At 43.3% G+C, this 17,434-nt stretch overlaps 1 protein-coding gene across 1 annotated transcript; it reads left to right on the top strand.

Moving 5' to 3' along the window:
- Positions 1–2,656: 2,656 nt before the first annotated feature.
- On the top strand, positions 2,657–16,231 carry TRNAU1AP (tRNA selenocysteine 1 associated protein 1). The gene is made up of 9 exons (XM_014605034.3): positions 2,657–2,752; positions 3,166–3,263; positions 4,350–4,449; positions 6,914–6,966; positions 8,144–8,275; positions 10,251–10,370; positions 12,604–12,766; positions 13,376–13,409; positions 15,153–16,231. Exons 1-9 carry the CDS (start codon positions 2,726–2,728, stop codon positions 15,287–15,289), a joined length of 864 nt encoding a protein of 287 aa, XP_014460520.1. The 5' UTR covers positions 2,657–2,725; the 3' UTR covers positions 15,290–16,231.
- Positions 16,232–17,434: the final 1,203 nt, after the last annotated feature.

Here is a 17,434-nt window from a genome sequence, read left to right as displayed (position 1 = left end):
GCAGGTTCCTGGTCTTACACAGGGCATTTCTGAAGCAGGAGATGAACTGGTCAAAGCGAGCCGTCAGGGTACTTTGCTGCTTGGTTAGGTGTCCAAACAGTGCCGCCTCTCTGGTCAGGGTCTTGACCCTGATCACCATCAGGAAGAATAAAGATGACTCTACTCCGCACCTCCCTAGCATATGGGTAGTGCCAGAGGAGGTTCAGGTCCCTGGATACCTTCTGCAGGTCCTTGTGGAAGACTCATTCCCACATGGCCTTGCTGCCATCACTAGGGGACACATCCACAGTCAACATTCTTCTGGGGGGATGTTTAAGGTTAAGATCAAGTGTAGTTCCTGGTCTTATCAGTTCAGGGAACAAGCCTTGACCTGCCCCTGCATTCACGTGGCAGGGACAGTGAGGACCCCAATTCCAGGAGACCCAGAACCCAGGGTCAGGAGCTGGAAGAACACCACCATGGCAAAAAGAAGCTACCCAGTGAGGTTCCAGGTGAAGCATGGATACCTGCACCCAGGAAAGATGCCAGACGGGATGGGAAGAGAAGACTTCACACTGAGGATCCTGCGAGACCTGATCAAGGTAGACATGAAAACTTTACATTACACGATTTGCATGCAGGGCGGGTCAGAATAGGAGCTGGGTTTCAGGAATCCAGACACCAGGTCAGATTTCTGGCAGCTGCTCAAACTGGTCAGGGAGGACCCCAAAATGGAGGGTTTTGAACTTACTGGAAGAGACACATGGAGGGAACAGATGTGTAACAAGGCCAGGCTGCAGGGATGGCAGTGACACCCCTGTATCGGGGCTACTCCAGCTCCAAGGGTCCCTCCCTTTTGCCTTCATCTTCCACATCTTGATGCACTGGGTTGATCTGAGAAAGGGAAGGGCCCAAGTGTCCTAGAATCCCGGTTGTAGCCATATTGGTCTAGAGGAAAAGGCAATCAGGACTCTTAGTAGAGATGATCTCTTTTTTTCTCCTCAGATCTGGTTGGTCTCAAAAAAAAAAAAAGCCTTTAATTGCAAGCTTTCGGGCACTAACACCCTTCATCAGGCATTGGAGAAAAGTTTGTGTCACAGCAGGGTCCTACAGGAGGGCCGTGATTTCCTTAAGGCCTCCTTCCTGTGCCAAGTTGGCCCAAGGGCACCCTCAGTTTCTCGCCCGCCATGTCTTTGATGTTGAAACATTAGGGAGGCTGCCTTCACGTCTTCTCGGACACGGTTTATCTGTACTCCAAGCCCCATAGGCTCCTGGACCCCTTTGTGGTCCCCATTCCATCGTAGGTGTTTCGGGGCACCCTAGCTCCTACCACCCCAATGCTACACCCCAAGCCTTGCAGATGGAAGAGACATTGTTCTGTCCAGGTCTACACTCCCGGGGGCTCACCGCAATGCTGCCCCCTCCTCCGGGGCTCACCACGCCCACACTGGGGTGTCTCAGTAATGTCCCTTCTCTGGGGCTGAGGTTTATGTACCCCCAATGCTGCACCCTCACTGGCACTGGGGTCCTCACACTCCACTGCGAGTCCCCCTCCAACCCCTAACAGCCTCACCCAAACCACCGGTGATAAACAACAACACAAGACACAAGCCCCTAGGCTATAACTTAACTTAAAGCCACCCAGCTAAAACCACATTGCTCAAACATCCTAGAGCTGCCATCATTTACCCAGCTTGAGCTGTACCTCCCATCAGAATTCTCTTCACACCTTTGCTCAACAAGCTCCCTCCTCTCTGACTGCTGGCAGAGAATTACCAACCTAGCCTCAGCCCCTGGGCTTTATAAGGGCCAGGCCCTGCCCCTTCCAGTCACCTGACCGCTGGCAGGTGTGATTGCTTCTAGCTCCAGTTGCCCTGGCAACCCACAGCTGGGCTCATCACTCATTCACTGCTAGGGTCCCTTCCCTAGCAGTGTCTTCTCTTTAGGAGCAGGGCACCTCAGTGCTCTGCAACAGTTCGCAAAAGTCCTCCTGGGTAGAAATGAAAGTCTGTATTTCATAGGACGTCACAGAGGAGTCAATAGACGGAAAACTCTCTGGGCAGGCAGCTCCGAGCCGGTCAGGAGCCTGTCACCTCCTGTGAGGATTTGTGACGATGCAAATTACCTTGAAACAAAGGATCTCAGGTTTCAGGGGGTCACAGTTGCTTCCTGCTTGGGAAAATATGAACATTTCATTTTAAAAAATCAGCTAAAATCCGATATCTTCCACATGTCAGGTATCCAGGTTGTAGCCGTATTGGTCTGGAGGAAAAGGCAATCAGGACTCGTCGTCGAGATAATATCTTTTATGAAACCAGCCAGATTTTTGCAAAAAACAATCAGGATGCATCCTGGAGATGTACTGGGTAGCCGTGTTGGTCTGAGACGAACAGACATACAACAAACTAGAACTCTTGGTTCCAAAATTATTATAATCAAAGGTAGCATTTTGGAGCCAAGAGTTCTACTTTGTTATATGTCTTTTCGTCTCATCGTACAGATGACAGCTTTTATGAGACCAATCAGATTTTTGGCCCCCCCCCAAAAAAAGTCTTTACTTGCAAGCTTCCGGGCACGAAGACCCTTCCCCTGGCACCGGAGCGAGCCCCGCTTGTCGCCGTCCCGGCGCACGTGGGCTCCTCCCCAGGCCGCGCCTGCTGTTGCTCCTCCGCGCCGCAGGGGGCGCTGTGGGCAGCGCGGGCAGCGGCGGCGGCTCTGCTGCGTCCGGCCGGGCCGCGGGAGCAGCATGGCCGCCAGCCTCTGGATGGGAGACGTGAGTGCGCGGCGGGCCGGGCCGGGCCGTGCCAGGGTCCCCGTCCTCACCCCGGGCCCGGAGCTCCGGCAGGGCGGCTGGGTCTGGCCGGGGGTTGGGGTCAGCCTCGCGCAGAGGCACGGGGAGTCCTGCTGGCCCTAAAGCCGGGGGTCTGCGCCCCCCTCGCAGGGGTCGGCGTCAGGAAGGAGTTGTGCCCCCCGGCTGCGGAGGTCGCCTTTCTCCCTGCATCCCTCCAGCAGTTATGGACACCTTTTGCGCACGTGGGGTGGCAGGTGCGGGGCGAGGGCAGGGTGGATGGCAGGCTCGCGTGGCGTTTGGACTGGGGACGACACGGCGTTGGACTCGCCAGCCCGGCTCCTCTGCGATTGTGGAGCTCTGCGTTTCCCCGCCCTAACTTTTGCCTCCTCGTGTAGCTGGAGCCGTACATGGACGAGAACTTTGTTTCGAGAGCCTTCGCCACCATGGGAGAGCTTGTGCTGAGCGTGAAAATCATCCGCAATCGATTGACGGGGTAAGCGTCCGCGCGCGCTTCCCGGTCGTTCGAGGACGTGTCGCTGGTTTCCAGTCGCGCCGCTTGCTTTAAGGGTTTTGGCCTTTTCTGTGCTAGACTCCTTCCCCTGTCTCCTCTCCTCCACTTCCAAACAGCAGGGCACCTACAGTCCTAATAGCCAAGGAGGCAGCTGCCGTTGTTTTATCCGCTGTGCTTTCCTAACAGCCAGCACCGTCCCTGGGGGGCGCAAATTGGGGTGACCGCCCCAAGCCCTGCATTTGGAGGTCTCTGCAGAGCCAGGTGGAGCAGCCACGGCCCCTGCTGCAGGGCCCACCTAGTGCTGGTGGCTCCGCGCCGCCACCGCCGCCGGCTTTGCATCTGGCTGCTCGTCTCCCCCGCTCCTCCCCACCACAGGCTGCTTCACAGGCTGATTTGCCCCAAGCCCTGCTCCCTGCTACGGTCCTCTCTGCTAACAGGGTTATGCCCCGAGGGGAGTTTTGGTCAACCCATATGTTGCCCAGTGCAGGATGAAGACATCAGACGCCAACGGGGAATGCCACCAATCTACTCTCATAGTACTAGTGGAGTTATGCCAGTGGTAGTAAGAATTGGAAATCTAAAGCAAATAATTCAGCTTCAAGCCAGAGCCTTACATGGCACTTTTGAACTTTCTTAGAATAAGTAGAATGTGGTCAACAAATTGAAAATAAAATAAGGTGTCAATTAACTTGCAAATAATCTAGGCTCAACACGACAATGATTGGATTCTACTGGAGAAATGTGTGCTTACTTAACCAAAAATTATAGTCGTTTTGGGGAGAAAAAGACTTCTTTTTTGATGGGATTGATGCAAAATCTAGGATTTTCCCCTTGCTACTGGCTGTGTACCAGAACACAGCTGACATGAGCTTGTGTGATGCATGAAAGGGCCCTTCACTGGCAAGCATTTGCTATTTAGTAGTTCCTCTGTGAAAGCTGAAATTTACATTTAAAAAACTTAGTTTTGATGTCAAAATGACAACTGCAGTGAATAACTCGCCCCTTGATTATAAGTCTTGCGCTTAGGCGAATTCTTAAAACTTTCTCTTTCCTTTTCTCCATGGTCAGAATTCCTGCGGGCTATTGCTTTGTGGAATTTGCAGATCTGGCTACTGCAGAGAAATGTTTACACAAAATCAATGGAAAACCACTTCCTGGTGCCACACCAGTAAGTAAACTAACTAACTAGTAAGGGAGAGAGATTGGAACAGGATGAAGAAAGGGGGGTTCTGCAGCGAACAGTGATTAGGAACCAAGGTATTGATGAATAATCAGCTAAGTGGAAGTTTTTGTTTTCTTAGGGCGTCTACGGGGTATAATATTACTAACCATTTTCTGATAAAATTCTGTAGAAGAGTTGCATTAATTATTTAAGACACCTTTCAAGGTAAATAGAGGGATAAAATGTACATACCGTACACTAATGTGACAGTTTTATTGCATTGTTTCTGATCCTTTGCAGTGTAGCGTGTGGCCGATGAAGGCAGCAACAAGGAAAAAAGCAGTCTGCATATGGCTGCTGTGGTTCCCCATGTAACCTGTTAATCATAATCTGTGTGTAGCACTGCACTGGTATCTGTGATTGAAATGGAACTAAGGATTCAGTAGGTTTGGGTTACTTTGGTTTGCCAAAATAGATTTAAACCTGGCTTCATTCTTAAGTTCTAGTAAACAGATGTTATCCAGATCCATTTGAACTGAATGTGCTTACCAAAATTGCACATGAGCTAGATCCAAGTAAAAACCTTGGTACCTCCACGTAAGATGCTTAGCTCCCAGTTGGAATTCCAAACCTGTATTATGTATATTTGCTTTCTGTACAGAACACAAGAGGAGTTAGAGCCAAAATGTCCAGTACACTGAACAGGGTGCTGCCTAAAGTCATTACGCTCATCTTGCAGCCACCTAGAACTAGCCCATAGGAAACACTGAGGACAGGGGCTTGTCTCCAGTTCTGCCCTTCTCTGAGGGTTAGTTATGTCCACCCATTTTGCATCTACAGCCTGGGACCCTCTCCTGGTATATGGGCACCTGCACTGTTCTTTCACATGGGTTTCACATTTTTCTTTTAAAACACAACTGGAGAAGGTAGTAGTGATGGTCGCAATGTCCCCAGGTCTGTGACTGGATCTGTGCAGAAATCAAAAGGACTCTGCCTGCCTCTCTCCCTCTGCGTAAATGGAAATATTTTCATTATAATTTTTTTAAAATCCAAACCATTGTAACGAAGGGCTAGGTTCAGGAATGGAATCTGGAATCTTGAGAAGGCCACGGGTAGGGGCAGGTTCCATTGTGCAACAAGAAATTCAAGATTAATTTGTCCAGCAAGAGAGCACAAGAGGGAGTGTGGATCTCCAGGCTAGTAGTTAGGGCAGTTAGCTGAGATGGGGGAAGCCCTGGGTTCTGGTCTGTGTTCCTAGGATTGTTTTAATGAAACAGGCCTGGCGGCACAGACCAAAACACAGGACTCCCCTCTTCCTGACCACTGGGCCTAGACAGTCATGTTCCCTTTTGTGCTTTCTCTCTGACCTGATGAATTCTGCACTGCATGGCATCACTAGGAGGATTGGGTATGCCACGGCCCTCATTCAGAATAATCTCTAGCCTAGAAGTTTAGGTACTTTCTTGGGAGATAAGAATATGGATTTGAATGCCTTTGGGCTGAGGAAAGACTCCAACCTGCATCTCCCACGGTCTTCTATCCAATGATATATGAGAAGCACCTCTTCCTGTCTTGTGCAAAAGAGAGTGGCAGCCACCACTGCATTTGGTAGGAAAAGAACTTCTGTAATTGTATGCTAGGTTGTTCGCTGGGACTTATACAGAATATCACCTAGTTTCTGAATCCTGATAGGACTTCGGTATGAGCTGGGTAATAAGCTGCTCAAGATTGGAGCAGTTCTGGGTATGCATAGAGGCCCAGGTCCCAGTGCCTGGAGAACTTTAAAGTAAAGTGCCTCTTAAGTTTAGGTGCCTCCTGCAGGGATTTTGAGGACTGAGAATTTTGGGCATCTAAATTCTGCCTAAGCCTCATCTGAATCTGAAATATGGAATATAGTGATTCAGTGTATAAAGTACCTGGCAGTGTTGTTATGTTTGAGGACTTGTTTTGATTTCCAATGTGTCACCCTCTGCATGGTTAATTTTCCTGTAAATTACAAATCTCAAAGTTTATGTACTATTATTTTACTGAAAAAATGATCCCACAACAATTGAAGATGTCATTTAATATTTGTTTTTGCCACTTCCATTTTCCTAATCTCTCTGGAGATGGGAAGATGGGTGACCCTGATGTGTCATCAGGGCTTTGCTAGCTTTTTAATATCTTTATTAAAATATTAATTAGTCCTAATCTTACAATGTAGCAAGGCAAAACTTCCTGTCTAAGGGGAAGATCCTTAATTGATGTAAATTGTCATAGGTCTATTGATGTCAGTTCACACCAGCTGAGGATTTGATCCCAGATGCTTTAAGCTGCTGACCTGCTTGTGTTGACCATTGTACATTATTAGAAAAAGGTACAAAATGAGCCTAACTTACTGGCATTTTTTCTAATTGAGTTTCTAAACATTTTTTTTAATGTGAACCTGTGTGGTTTTCATATTGTTGTTTTCTCCTTCTCCTTGTTGCAGGCAAAACGATTTAAACTGAATTATGCAACATACGGAAAACAACCTGATAACAGGTAAGTGATCATTACCGAAATATAACATTTGCCTGTTTGAAGTCTGTTTGCCATTTCCCTTGCAAAGAGGATTCAGAGAGTGCAGATCTGAATATGAAGCTTTGCTGGACCAGATCAGCACTGAGCAAAATAGCACAGGGGGCTCTCTGGCTAGTAATGCTAAGCAATTGAAACCCATAACTAAGAAAGGAGATTGCTCTAGTGTGTAACAAAATATAGTGGAAAGACTAAGGATACAGTATACATGGATCACGAAGTAGTTTACATATATAAATGTATATAATTTATGTAATGTCATAAATGTATCTAGTTCTTCACAGTGCCATACAGTGAATTAATGGCAAAGACAGGAGCAGATTGAATCTCCTGAAGATCAGTCCTGTGCCTTTTGTGGGTTGTCTCCATAACCTTTAAACTATTCCTATTCTAAATCTGACAACCCACCTATGCAGTAGCATGGGAAAGAAAGACAAGGCATCCTATTTCCATGCAATTGTGATCTGCCAAACACTTTAAGAATTCTAGGATTTAAAATATGATACCACACCTCAGAGCAGGTTCTTAATTTTAAGCATGTATAGTACCCCTGACTTCAATGGGATTACGTGTGTGTAATATTCATAGCACCAGGGCCTGTAATTGATACCTTACAATTAAGGGTTAATAAACTGGAAACTAGTACATCTAGAAATAAGCTGTCCACAAGTGGATAGGGATCCTTTGAGAATCTAAAACACTGTGTACAGAGTATACTTATCAAAGTATTTTTAATTCACTTAGTTTTGTAGAAGAGTTCAGTTATAAAACAAACATGAACAGAAGCTAAATAAATAAAAATAAATGCAGTGAAAATAGTTACGTTTGGAATGATCTCTTGCAGTGCCAGAAACCCAAACACAATGACAGGAACCAATTTATTAGAATTGGAGAGAGAGTGAATTATCCACAAATAAAAAGTGAAATTGAGAGTCTGGTTTTGCTGCTCCAACTGAGTGGAAAAATATTAGCAGCAGAGACCAGTAAAAATAAACATTTGAAAATACTCTCTTAGACATCCCAGTTGAAAACTTCTAAAGTATTTGTTTGTATCTCTGGGTATTTTCAAATATTGCCAGATATCTGGCTTTATAACGTTCTGTTGGTTTTACTATTCTTAAAATGTATTCTTTGTCTTCAGTCCGGAATACTCGCTTTTTGTGGGAGATTTGACCCCTGATGTGGATGATGGCATGCTATATGAGTTTTTTGTTAAAGTTTACCCATCATGTAGAGGTGGTAAAGTTGTCTTGGACCAATCAGGAGTTTCCAAGTAAGTTTTCCTGTATGTTTCCTCTCTCCTACTTTATATGCCATGAAAAGGGGAAAATATGCCATCTCTCAACTCTGAAACTTTGCTTCTGTTAAAGGGAAGAGGGCCAGTGCAGCAAAGGAAAAGGAATAATCCAAATAGTTTTACTTATGACTTAGCAAAATCAGAACTCTGGACTGAATTTTCTATATTAAATGCTCAGCATGTGGGATCATTGCTATTCACGGTGCTATTTTTTTTTTTTTTTTTTTTTTTGCTGTTCTGTTGGCTTTAGGCTGTGCGTCTATTATATTAAAAATATGTTACATTGTCTGTGTGGGTTTTCAGAAGCACATAGGTGATGTGTGGGTACCAGGCCCTTTTGAAATGTGCTTCTAAATTCTTTAAGTGTTTGTGAATATTTTCTGAATGTTTTATGATTTTGGGGTAGAGGTCAGACACCAAACAAAACATTGTCTAAACCCTCTGTAGCCCAAGCCTCATCTTCAGACTCTGGAACTGGCCCAGCCAAATCCAGACTTCAGAAATCTTTTCTCTTGACATAAGTAAACATGCTTCCAAAATACACTATTCTCTCTTCTGTTATATCTTCTTCATAAAGGGGCCCTTTGCTCAGTCTCCTTGTTTAAAAGCAAAACATATCTTGGGGGAAGTGAGTACCCTGGTTTTATGCCAAGAAGAGTGCTGTGGTCAGACTCTTTCTCTTCGGGTTTTTTCCCCTTGCTGTAAAAGACTCTCTGTTTTTTTCCCCAGCTGTAAAACCTCTCCATCTTCTCACATGAGGGTCTGATCTACAGAGTTGCAGTGGTTTTGCTAAAGGTGTGATTTTTTTTAAACTGATTGGTGCCATATTGCATGTGAACACTTACATTGATTTTAAACCTGGCTTATGCTCGTTTAGTTTGCCTTTGTATGTTTGCAGGAAGCAAGCTAAACCAGTATGATCAGTTTTAAACAGAAATGTGTGTCCACACAGGGGGTTTAACAACTTCAATTTTTGTGTAGAAAAGCCCAAGCTCTGACTTGGGGCTTGTTTACATAGGGGGGAAAGTTAACGTGCAGAAGCTGGATATGAATTTAGAGCATACTAGTTGAGCATTTGAAACTTGTGTATGGTAGTTTATTCCACTTTTAAAGTGCAGCAAGTTACCGTGCACTTAGTGCCCACTAAGTGTCCACATGGGGAGTTAGCATGGAATAGTTGATGCTATAAATTTACACCACACACAGACCTCTTCATATAGATCAGCCTTTTTCTTCCTTACCTCTTCTTTCCACCTGGATGGATTCTATTCTCCTCCCACTCCTAAGTCCTTGAACTTTCTGCTTTGTGAGGCATCCTATCCCATCTCAAGAGTCTGCCATTACTGAGTCATGCTCTGCTTTATTCTCTGACTTACTGCAGTGTCTGGTCCTGCTCCAAGACCTTTTCTTCAGCAGGAAATATTTTTCTCTCCATTTCCTACCATTGCTGACACAATTTCAGTTCCACTATGTTTAGCAATATTGACAGGGCTGGTATTGAAGGGCTGCCAGCTGGTTGCCACTATTGTTCAAGTAATAGTGTCCAGAGTAGATCCAGTCAATCCTTACCAATGCCTGAGGACTCAGGTTGGTGTCTGCCTTCTATCTTTCCCTTGTGTTTGACCCCTGGTTCAAGCTGTCAGTTCCAGCACATTGCATGTTATTTCTATAAAGGTCCCCAAAAATCCATTGGCACAAGATGTACAATATTTTTCTGATGCCTCTGAGCATACTACAGATGTTAAGACATGAAACACCTGAAACTGCAAATATAAAGTGGTTAGAATAGGGAATTATTTAATGCCTGCTGGAAACATGGCCAGACTTTCACTTCAGTCATTTCACTAGCAAAAAGGTTTCCTAAGTCTGTTCCATTATCTGTAGAGCATTTCTTACAAAATGTATGTGCCTTTTGCTAGACTATAATACATTCTGTGCCATATCTTTGCAGAGGCTATGGGTTTGTGAAATTCACAGATGAACTGGAACAGAAGAGAGCCCTGACAGAATGCCAAGGAGCTGTGGGGTTGGGCTCCAAACCTATACGTTTGAGCGTGGCCATACCAAAAGCGTGAGTGTGCTTTTAAAATAATAATAATAGTAATAATAATAATTCTTAGAAAAATAATTTGTATTTTTGTATTTAACTTCAGTGGTTGTTGACAGAGTAGAATCTCTTTAGTTAATATCACTGACTTTCTTAATTTAGTTTTGTAAACAGTTTAAAATTTGCTTTTAAAAAGAAATGATGCAAAGATAGTTTCAGTAATAAATGACATACAAATGTTGACATTAGTGTTACAATGCTCAGCAATCAGCCACCGGGGAACCCTGGGTGTCCCCCTAGACCCAGGAGGCACCAGTCGCTGAGCTGGGGTGGCATGGAGAGGCTCCCCAGCACACTCCCCAGTGGACCCAGAAGTGGACCAGAAGTCCACTGGTCTGCTGCTGAGCACGCTGGGGAGCACCCTGCACTCCTGTGGGACACTCCTTGTGCCCCAGCATCGCAGCATTCACAAGCCCCTGCTACCTAGAGATATGTAGAAAAAACATTTAAAGCTGTGTCTGTGTCCAAATCGATTCAGAGGGTTCCTATTCAATTCGGAGAGATTAAAGGATCCTCTGATTCGATTCAGATTCGGAGATTTGGCCACCAAATCGAATCCGCGACCGAAGCTTTGCACAGCCCTAGTATAAAACTCATTTAAAAATATAAGCTTCATGCGGATAGGCATACCAGATTTTTTTACTCTGTTACAAGTGTAATCTAGCATTAGACTATGATCTATCAATTAGGCACCTATCCAGAGTGTTTTGGTACCTCTCTGTATGTAAAAGTCTCAAAATTAACATAGGAATGACCATAAATATAAAAAATAGGCCCGTTGTGCTAGCGCAAGACAATCTAAAGAGTGAAACTCACCTGAAACTGATTATGAACAAAGGAAAATATGATTAAATGGACCAGTCCAGTAACGTTTTGCAATCTCAGTGAAATAAAACAATCAAACAACGCCTATGTGTATTTAAAAATTATATTTTAATCGCAGCCTTTAGGAAGAAGTGCTTGGCTTTTTTTTTTTTAATGATTTTTGACCTGGTTGTATCCACTTCCATTAAAACATGGAATAGTCTCATCTTGCTCATTTGACTTCTAGATAAAACTTGATCACCTACCTATTCCAATGCAGTGATCAACGGAGCTTAGCCCTTTGGAGCAAAGGTCAACGTTTTGTTCTGTGTTTATACAGAACCTGGCACAATGGGGTCCTGTTCTATGACTGAAGCTCATGCTGTCTGTGGTAGGACAAATAATAAATAATTGTTCAGCCTTTTACCAATACTCAAGATTTTCAGTGTTCTCAAAATTCTTGAATGGAAGAGGGGTAGGGATTATACTGTAGTCAAAAGATAGTTTGTTTGATCTTTGGGCTAGTTCTCTTTAATTTCCTAAATGAGCATGGTGTTCTATGTGAAATAATATTTCCATTTTCAAGGCATATATGATACTTCTCAACCTAAGCTGCATTACTCAGAGGGGAATCAGCACCTTAAAAGCATTTTAATTATATGACAAATAGAGTTTGGTAGATTCCATTGGTAGACCATTTGAAAATTACCACTTTTATTTCTAAAGACTTTTTAACCCCAGAAATGCTTTAAATTGAATGCATATAACAGCACTGAAGTTAACCCATCTCTCAGAGGGAGGGGTCACCCAGTTGTCATGCAGCCTTCTGTTTGGGGAGGGGAAATTTTGTACATTACTTAGTTTATATAGCCTTGCAAAATAGGCATATACTCTATCTCACACCTTCATACAGTAGTACATGGAGCTTCTGCTTTCAAAATCCAACACTATATTATAGCAAGTTGTGTAATATCCAATGTATCTACTTTATTAGAAGAAGAAAAGGGATGAATCCACTCACTTAGTACTTGAATCATGGATTCTAGTGAGTCTAGATAGTCCTAAACTGATGCTTATGCTTCAGAGCTGTACTCTCCCCATTGTCCACATAGTGGGGTTGAAAGGCTCCCATAGGAAGGAAGCAAAGCATTTTAATAAGGAAAAAAATAGTGGGAGCAGGAATGGAGCTGGAAAGCCACCCACCCACCTTCTTCTATAGCATATGTTAGTAACAGAAACAAGCATGCATATATAGTGCACAGGATATTTGATGAACTCTGAAATCTGCAGTATTGGAATGAGCATCATGTTGATTAAGCCAGATCCTATCCTTCCATTTTTTTTCTTAACTATTCTGCATTTTTGTAAATTTTTCCTTTTTTTTGTTTTAAAGGAACCGTGTGAAGACAGCCGAGTACAATCAGATGTACAACTATAATTATAACCAATATTACCAACAATATCAGAACTACTATGCGCAGTGGGGATATGACCAGAACACAGGCAGTTACAGCTACAGCTACCCCCAGTATGGGTACACGCAGAGCACTATGCAGGTATGGGCATAGTAATAATATTTTATATGGCAGCAGTCTCTCATTGCAAAAATTGCAAAGCATTTCATAAACAAAGTGTAGATGTTTATTTTCCTCCTTTTTCCTGGGTCTTTGGGTTGTATTTCTGTCATATGAGGAAGCAAAGCCTCCTAGCAAACACCTAGCTTGTATTTGTGATTTCTTACTGCATGTGGGTAGAGAGCTACTCAAATTGCTTTATGCCAGTTATAAAAGGGTCAGAGAGGTATAATGAGACTCTAAAATCCCCAGTTCTGGCTGGAGGAGGATTGCCCAGGTACAGATATTGTGAATTGCAGCTGCAGGGCTGCTTTGTGGGGATTCACAAGCCCTGCAAATAGAGGGTACTCTAAAGGAATGGGCCACCACATGCAGTACTTCTCAGATTGCAGGAAGTGCTGCTTTGCTTAGAGACCTAGCATGGAATCTCACCCCTGAAGACTCCCACTGATGGACCCCAGCTTTGGATACTAAGGATTCTTTCATCCATGGGTGAAAGGTTACAATGCATGGCACCAGTGATAAGCAGGTGACATCTTTGGATGCAGTTAAATGTTTATAGCCCTGAAGCTATTTTTGTTGTCTTTCTAGACATATGAAGAAGTTGGTGAGGATGCATTGGAAGGTAAATATCTTTAATTCTCTGTTGGAATTGTCTCTCTTCATTATGCTGATACTTTCATGAATTAGCCAACATACCTGTATCTTCTGAGTTAATTTGGAGTCTTCTGAAGTTTTAGGTTAAGAGTGTGGGCAGTGCCATGCCAGTTTCCCCGTGAAATTCTTACTCATCCTAATTCCAATTCTAGTCTTATGCCTTCCCAAGGGAGAGACAAATTGGCTTCACTAGCATTGAGAGGATTATATGGAATACTGCTTATGTCCTTCTGTCCCTGAAAATAGCTAGTTTAAAGCTTGTGGTGACCCTCCTTGCAAAACAACACAGATATATATTCTGTTTTTCTGTGAAACCCCTGAATAAAGAGAACAGCCTGTGTCTGTCTTTTTTGATTTAAGAAATAAACTACAATGAACAATACATGTTTATATGATATTCTGACAGTCACAGGAATGGAGTATGCACTCTATGGGATGCCTTGCTGTTCTCTCAAATGTATATGTAGAAAATGGAAAACAGGCCCTGTAAGGGGCTGTAGATATGGGTATGTCATCAGTCAGCCAAAATGGCTGATTTTCTTCCAAAGTATTTCAAAAGACAATGCCTGTACTGTAATACTGTAAAAGTAATACAGCAAGCTGTGATTCCAGTGCACCTATCATTGGATTTTTTTTCCCGCTGATAAAACTTACCCTGTACATAGAATTTTTTAATAAAATTCAAAAAATACATTATCAAATCATTTTTAAAAAGATTCCTTTCCTTTGATCTGTTAAGATCTGATGCAACTAAAATGAACACACTTACAATGATTATCCTCCTGATGATGTCGGGGGGCAGGTCTTCTAGCTTTTTACATTTCAGTTTCACTTCATGTCTTGTGCTAGCCTGAGAATCTAATCTTTGGGCTGCAGATGTTACAAAGGAATGTTAAATCCCTCCCCTCCATCAGTTTGATAAGAGGTTGCCTCTCTCCCCTCTAGCAAAACTTTTTGGCAACCCAGATATAGAGCTTAGTGGAATCTCACAGGGTTTCTTTTAAAAATTACATTGTTAATAGTAATAGGATGGCAGCAGCTTTTTGTGATGCTGGTCAATCTCAGTATACTTTATTATTTTACTAATAATAAAGCAGTGATCCCATTCACACCTAGTAGTTGTAATGTTTGTTCAGTGTGATTATGAAATGCTTGGGAGAGTTCAGATAGACCAGGCCCTATGAAGATAGACTAAAAGGCCTGAATCTATTCAGCCTCCACGAGAGAAAACTGAGAGGGGATCTGGTTGCCATCTATAAACTCACCAGGGGGACCAGAAGAAAATAGATGAGGCTCTGTTCCCCTGGGAACCACCTGGGATAACAAGGAATAACAGCCACAAATTGATTGAAAGCAGGTTCAGGCTTGATATCAGGAGGCATTGCTTTACAGTTAGGGCTGCCAGGCTCTGGAATGGGCTCCCAAGGGAGGTGGTGCTCTCTCCCCTACCTTAGGGGTCTTCAAGAGGAGGTCAGATAGATATCTGGCTAGGTTATTATGATCCCAGCACTCGTTCCTGCCCAGGGCAGGGAGTCGGACTTGATGATCTGTTCAGGTCCCTTCTGACGCTACAAACTATGAAACTATAAAAGGTTCTGTTCAAGTGCTAGGAATGTCTTGTGAGCCCTGCCTTTATTTCAATTACTTTTGCTTTATTTCTAACCACACTTGGCAAGTGATCCATTCCTGTCTTATGTCTTTCCTTCTTTAGATCCAGCTCCTCAGTTAGATGTGAGTGAAGCAAACAAGCAGTTTGTAGAACAGAGTGAAGAGCTTTATGATGCCTTGACTGACTCTCACTGGCAGCCTTTGGACACCGTCTCTTCAGAGATTCCAGCCATCTTATAGCCTCATTGGTGAGGCCCATGTTTCTGTGTGACAAGCCAGCCAGCACGCACCGGACTGATGCTACACCTGGAACCTGCAGTAGTGAAGCGGTGACTCGTTTTCTACACAGGTGTCTGACTCAAAGTACAGGAGGACTCTGGCATTTCCTGTACGCAATGTGTATCATAGGAGCATCGTGGTAACTTTTATTCGTGGTGAAAATTAGAACTGCAACTGTTTTATTCCTTTTATCTTGAACTGAACTCAACACTTCTTGGGAATTGTAATTTATAAACAAGACAGTACAGAGGAACAAGACTTCTCCAAAATACAATAAAAAGTTGGTCTTTTAAGTAAAATTGCCCTTTGCATTTTGGCTCCTGCCCACCTCTCTGGTTCTTTGTCCACGTAACTGTCTTCCACTCATGCTGCTTTCCATAAATTCATCCTTTAAAAAATTGTCTGTCACTACTCAGATCTCCCAACACGTCTCCAGTGACTGGGTAAGGTGCCTGTGTGTTGTTGAGGGGGGAGGAACATGCAGACAAAAGCTTATGTTCTGCTTTTTCTAAGTGCCAAATTAGAGCTATCAAAATGTGTATTTTGGTGTTCTCGAGCAGTCTGAACAAGAAGGATTTTTTTTTTGATGGGGGCAGCCAGAGGTTTGGAGACGGCAAGAAGTATTATAAAACTACTATTGATGAAGGCCCCTATCTAGTTAGCCTTGAGTCATTTGTTTTCCCTTATTCCTGATTTGCATAGGGAGAAATTACTCCTGTTAGACAAAAAAATAACTTAAACATGGCTGCTGTTAGCAGTGTTTTATACAAGACTTTGTCTATGTCAGGTTCATCCCTGTGGACGGGCTCTTGATGTCCTGTTAAAGCGCTAGATTGTTCAGCTCCTGCTGTAATGTAGAGTGAACAAAGTAAAAGAAAATTAAACTAGTGTGTGAGAAACAGATCAGAGCACTGGAATTACTTTATGTTCAAGGTGTTGCTCACCTGAGAGCAGTTTTCTATGGAATGTTGTATGTGCTGAACAAACTAGCAATGTATTTAAGCTAACACTGTGGTGCATTAAGTGTGGCAACAAAAATAGCACTTATTTACATGTCGTGCGAGCCCTTTTTAGGCTTCTGTGCCAGACAAACTACCTGCAATAAGTGTCTACCTAAGAATATATTTAGTAACTGAAATTGAAAGAAAAAAAACGTTTAATTACTTCTCCCTCCGTACTGGTGCTGGAATTAGCAGTAAAAACTAAAATACTTCATAAAGCATATTTTTCTTCAGTTGAGTGTTCTTATTATAATCCACTGATTGGTCTGTTTTTATCATGTGCAGTGGGATGGTAAATGTGATGTAGAAGTTCACAGGATAACAGTGACTTGTATATTTTGTTTAGTGCATAGCTAAATGAGTGAGAGCAGGAGAAATAGTGGCCCTTTACAGCTTCTGCCCCTATAACTGTGCATCTCACAGACCATTGTTATTTGCCCTGTGGAATATTAATGTTGTCCTGAGCCGAGATCATATGGGACGCAAGGTGCTGAGTGTTCTGTGAGGGTTCCTTTGGCGTGCCAAAGATCCAAAATTAATCTATTTAGACAGTTGGGAGGGAGCAGAATGCTTTCTTCAGCGATGTGAAATCCTCCTCTGTTCTAGAGGAGGGTCTCTTTAATAGAATGAAGTTTTAGCAATGACATAAAAAAGTCTATTCCAGCCTTTTGATAAATTTTTTTGCCATTTTACAGTGGTTTTTGGTGTGTTAATGTCACACTTGAACAGTGACACACTGAATACCTGAGAGATGGTTAGCGATGTTGGGATGAGGTCAGGACAGGGTGGCATTTAACTGGTTCGGAGGCATGAGGTTTTGTAGGCAACAACCAATTACATCTGACAAATTAACCTGTTGCCTATGAAAATTCATGCCTCTGAACCAGTTAGTCTCTAAGGTGCCACCCTGCCCTGTGTTTTACCTTCCTTCTGAATATCCTTAATTTCTCCCATTCTGACCCCCGACACATCCCAACTTACCCACCTTAGTTTGCTGTTGGAGATGTGAGCCTGTACCTGAAACACATGCATTTTATTTAGGCCATAAGTGTAGTCACAGTTGAATACCCCCATCCTGTCTAATATTTCCTAAGAAATGACCAGG

Source organism: Alligator mississippiensis, chromosome 6 (assembly GCF_030867095.1).
Source record: "Alligator mississippiensis isolate rAllMis1 chromosome 6, rAllMis1, whole genome shotgun sequence".
NCBI lineage: Eukaryota > Metazoa > Chordata > Crocodylia > Alligatoridae > Alligator > Alligator mississippiensis.
The sequence above is the reverse complement of the archived record's forward strand: the minus strand, read 5'-3'. Positions and strand labels throughout refer to the sequence as shown.

Bases quoted from the DNA above. Each gene is read 5' to 3' on its own strand.
- TRNAU1AP (XM_014605034.3), top strand. From the start codon at position 2,726: ATGGCCGCCAGCCTCTGGATGGGAGAC. The intron at 2,753-3,165 runs GTGAGTGCGCGG...CTCCTCGTGTAG, and splicing joins CCAGCCTCTGGATGGGAGAC to CTGGAGCCGTACATGGACGA. The intron at 3,264-4,349 runs GTAAGCGTCCGC...CTCCATGGTCAG, and splicing joins ATCCGCAATCGATTGACGGG to AATTCCTGCGGGCTATTGCT.